The sequence below is a fragment of the Rhinopithecus bieti genome, unplaced genomic scaffold (genome assembly GCF_001698545.2).
Source record: "Rhinopithecus bieti isolate Rb0 unplaced genomic scaffold, ASM169854v2 scaffold_29928, whole genome shotgun sequence".
Classification (NCBI taxonomy): Eukaryota; Metazoa; Chordata; class Mammalia; order Primates; family Cercopithecidae; genus Rhinopithecus; species Rhinopithecus bieti.
In genome coordinates, this window is record NW_016814053.1 from 1,226,645 (window position 1) to 1,231,365 (window position 4,721).

General features: G+C 42.5%; 1 protein-coding gene across 2 annotated transcripts in view; it reads right to left on the reverse strand.

Annotated features, from left to right (window-relative positions):
• DNAAF2 (dynein axonemal assembly factor 2) overlaps positions 1-4,721 on the reverse strand; it is a 9,845-nt gene that overhangs the window by 1,425 nt on the left and 3,699 nt on the right. The window contains exon 2 of one of the 2 annotated variants that reach the window (XM_017849477.1): positions 1,499-1,642. The exons of the other annotated variant lie outside the window; for it this stretch is intronic. Within the exon in view, the coding sequence (XP_017704966.1) occupies positions 1,499-1,642 (144 nt within the window). The remainder of the gene's footprint in view (positions 1-1,498; positions 1,643-4,721) is intronic. 2 annotated transcript variants of the gene reach the window in all.

A 4,721-nucleotide genomic window follows, 5' to 3' on the forward strand; every position in this document is an offset into this window, starting at 1 on the left:
TTTTTTTTTTTTTGAGATGGAGTCTTGCTCTGTTGCCCAGGCTGGCACAATCTCAACTCACTGAAATCTCTGCCTCTGGGTTCAAACAATTCTGCCTCAGCCTCCCAAGTAGAGGGGATTACAGGCATGCACCACCACGCCCGGCTAATTTTTGTATTTTCTGTAGAGGCAGGATTTCACCATGTTGCCCAGGCTGGTGTCTAACTCCTGGCCTCAAATGATCCACCTCCTTAGCCTCCCAAAGTGCTGGGATTACAGGCATGAACCATCACAACTGGTTTGCTGCCAGTCTTTTTTTTTTTTTTTTTTTTTGAGATTGAGTCTGGCTCTGTCGCCCAGGCTGGAGTGCAGTGGTACAATCTTGGCTCACTGCAATCTTTGCCTCCCAGATTCAAGCGATTCTCCTGCTTCAGCCTCCAAAGTAGCTGGGATTACAGGCACCCGTGACCACAGCTGGCTAATTTTTATATTTTTAGTACAGACGGGGTTTCACTATGTTGGCCAGGCTGGTCTCAAACTCCTGACCTCAGGTGATCCGCCCACCTCGGCCTCCCAAAGTGCTGGGATTACAGTTGTGAACTACTGCACCTAGCCTACTGCCAGTCATTTTTTAACAATGTAAGCCTGGCATTAATATCCTGATTATATCCTTTCACAACAATAATCCATACTTTTCAACATGGTCTACAAAACTATTTGTTATTCTTATAAGCACATTGTTGAATTTCTTGAATTTTCTTGAATTCCTCTAATTTTTCGGAGCCGCCCTTCTAATACATATGTCTGTCAATTGTGGTAGTTACTAAATTATTTGCATCTTCAATACTGAAGACTATAAAAATGACCAAAATTAAGATTGAATTAGAAAGAATGTTATGACATAGTTCCCATGGTTTGAGAGTCAAAAAAGATTTTATGTCCCTGGAATAGTACTCAAACTTCCTAAGTGTTATTCTCTCTTTGTTTCTCATTGTAGGGTTATTTTGGGATTAAATGAGATGACGTGAAAATGAACAGCAAAGTGTTTAGCACATAATAAATACACAGACAAAAGGCTTTTCTTGGCCGGGCACAGTGACTCACGCCTGTAATCTCAGCACTTTGGGAGCCTGCGGCGGGCGGATCACGAGGTCGGGAGATCGAGGCCATCCTGGCTAACACGGTGACACCCAATCTCTACTAAAAATACAAAAAATTAGCCGGTCATGGTGGCACGCTCCTGTAGTCCCAGCTACTCAGGAGGCTGAGGCAGGAGAATCTCTTGAACCCAAGAGGCAGAGGTTGCAGTGAGCCGAGATCACGCTACTGTACTTCAGCCTGGATGACAGAGTGAGACTCCATCTCGAAAAAAAAAAAAAAGACTTTTCTTCTCTTAACATCACTCTGCTCCACCATTATGTTCATTTTGTTTAAAGTTATGACATTAAGAAATCAATAATTTGTTAGGTTTTAACTCTGTGCTTCATTACTCCTCTATAGAGCCCACAAACTTCCTTACCTTTGCATTAATTTCAATCTTATTATCAGTAACTTGAAGAACTTCAATTAATGGTGGGGTTAAGGACATACACTGTTTGAATGGAGAGCTCAGGACCTCTTCAAGAAACTCATTAACATTTTCTTCATTGACAAATAACCTTTCCTAAAATAAAAAGGGAAAAAATATTCTGCCTTATAAGTCACACTCGACACAGTTGTATCTCAAAGCAGCTCACAAAATTTCTCACATTGTTCAGGGATACATTTTTTAAAATGTTTATTTTAATGTTATTCCTATGAGCTGTCTTGGAAAAATTTAAGTTTGGTATTGTACAGAGCAGTAAGAGTTATACTGAGAACAAACATAAATGTATAGGAAAAGAACCTAAAAGAAAGAGGTCTTGGTACTTTGTCTATTAAATCTGACCTTTTAGTATTTCTTTTCTTTCTTTTTTTGTTTGTTTTGTTTTGTTTTGTTTTGTTGAGACATAGTCTCACTCTGTTGCCTATGCTGGAGTGCAGTTGTGCAATCTCGGCTCACCGCAACCTCCGCCTCCCAGGTTCAAGCAATTCTCCTGCCCCAGACTACAGAGCAGCTAGGATTACAGGCAACCGCCACCACGCCAGGATAATTTTTGTGTTTTTGGTAGAGACGGAGTTTTACCATGTTGGCCAGGTTGGTCTTGAACTCCTGACCTCAAGCTATCCACCTGCCCTGCCCTCCCAAAGGGCTGGGATTACAGGTGTGAGCCACTGCACCTGGCCTCTTTTAGTATTTCATAAGAATAACATCATCTCTAGGGCTATAAATGGGATCCCAGATACAAAATATAATTCAGCTTTAAAACATTTCCTAATGAGGTGACTAAGAAATATACATGAAAGGAGCTATTCAAATTTTATGTGACCAGTTTGCCTTATAGTTCTTGGGCAGGTAAGAGCTAATTACAGTATTTTATTTAAAAGAAGTGGTGTGTTTTTTTGTTTATTTTTGTTTTTGAGACAGAGTCTTGCTCTGTCACCCAGGCTGGAGTGCAGTGGCATAATCACGGCTCACTGCAGCAGCCTTGACCTTTCAGGCTCAAGTGATCCTCCCCTGCCTCAGCCTCCAGAGTAGCTGGGACCACAGAACATGCCACCATTCTCAGCTGATTTTTGTATTTTTTTGTAGAGACAGGGTTTTGCCATGTTGCCCAGGCTGGCCTCAAACTTCTGGACTCAAGTGATCCACCTGCTTTGGCCTCCCAAAGTGGTGGGATTACAGGCATGAGCCACTACCACACCCAGCCTTTTTTTTTTTTTTCCCTTGAGACAGGGTCTCGATTTGTTGCCCAGGCTGGAATGCAGTGGCACTCATAGCTTCCTGCAGCCTTGACCTCCCTGGCTCAAGCAATCCTCCCACCTGTGCCCCCAAGTACCTGGGTACCTGGGACTACAGGTGCATGCCATAATGCCCAACTAATTTTTACATTTTTTGGGCCGGGTGTGGCAGCCTGTAATTCCAGCACTTTGGGAGGCCAAGGCAGGTGGATCACTTGAGGTCAGGAATTCGAGACCAGCCTGGCCAACATAGTGAAACCCTGTCTCTACTAAGACTGCAATCACTTGAACCTGTGAGGCAGAGACTGCAGTGAGTCCAGCCTGGGCAACAGAGTGAGACTCTGTCTCAAAAGAAAAAAAAAATTTTTTTTAAGTTTTTTGTAGAGACAGGTCTCACTTTGTTGCCCAGGTTGGTCTCCAACTCCTGGACTCAAGCTGTCCTCCCACCTTGGCCTCCCAAAGTGCTAGGATTACGGGTGTAAGCCACTACACCCAGTCAAGAAGTGTATTGTATTTTTAAGCACTGGGATACTCCAGTGTGACATTAGCAAACTGTATAGTTATTAAAAGAATGAAGTAGAGAGCATATGTTCAGGGCATTTTGAATCTACGCTCCAGAGAAAAGGTAAATTATGAAAAAAAAAATAGGTTGGGCACAGTGGCTCATGCCTATAATTCCAGTACTTTAGGAGGCCAAGGCGGGTGGACTGTTTGAGCCAGAAGTTCGAGACCAGCCTGGGCAACATGGCAAAACCCGTCTCTACAAAAAATACAAAAATTAGCCAGGAGTGGTGGCATGCACCTGTGGTCCTAGCTACTCCAGAGGCTACGCTGGGAGGATGGCTTGAGTCTGGGAGGTTGAGGCTGCAGTGAGCCATGATTGCGCCACTGCACTCCAGCCTGGATGAGACAGAGTGAGACCCTGTCTCCAAAAATAAATAAATAAAGAATGAGGTAGATTTCGAGATGCTGACACAAAAAGATTTCCAAACTATTACTAGGAAATGCAAAAAGCACTCTTTTACCTGCATTCCAAACACAAAGCAGTTTGTTCATGTCAAGTGAATACAGGTATATAGTTAGGGTGTGGGGAGAATAACCATATTTTCAATTACTTAATTTATAAAAGCAGTTCATTGTTGCCCCAAATAAAAATGTTTTCCTTTGTACTTTTATATAAGCAAATTTTGTAATTACAAAAGAAACACAGCTCATTGTTTGGTCCAAATAGGTAGAAAATATCAGAAAGAAACAAGTTTCAAGTTATCTTCTATTGGGAACATATATTCAGGGCAACTTGAATATGTGTCTCCCGGGTTGCAGTCCTCTATTTTGGCCCAAATAAACTCTCTCTACACACATACACACACACCTTTTTTTCTTTGAGAGGGAGTCTTGCTCTGTCACCAGACTGGAGTACTATGGCGCCATCTCGGCTCACTGCAACCTCCACTTCCCGGGTTCAACAAATTATCCTGCCTCAGCCTCCCAAGTAGCTGGGACTACAGGTGCGCATCACCACGCCCGGCTAATTTTTGTATTTTTAGTAGAGACGGGGTTTCACCATGTTGGCCAGGATGGTCTCAATCTCCTGACCTCGTGATCTGTCTGCCTCAGCCTCCCAAAGTGCCGGGATTACAGGCGTGAGCCACCATGCCTGGCTGTATATTTTTCTTCCATTAAACAGTATTTAAAATCGTGAAAACCTACCAAAACAAAAGTGAACCTTGGGAACAGAAAAATTTTACATTTAGAGTAATTGGCCTTGCTATTATTTGAAGATCCAGAATAACACTGAGTTACAGAAACATCCCCATCAAAAGCATTTCTAAGGTTCATGCCTCTGGAAAAAGACATCATCTTTGACTCATTGCAAATAATACAGCAAATATTTTAATTTTAGTTAACCCAAGGAATATATA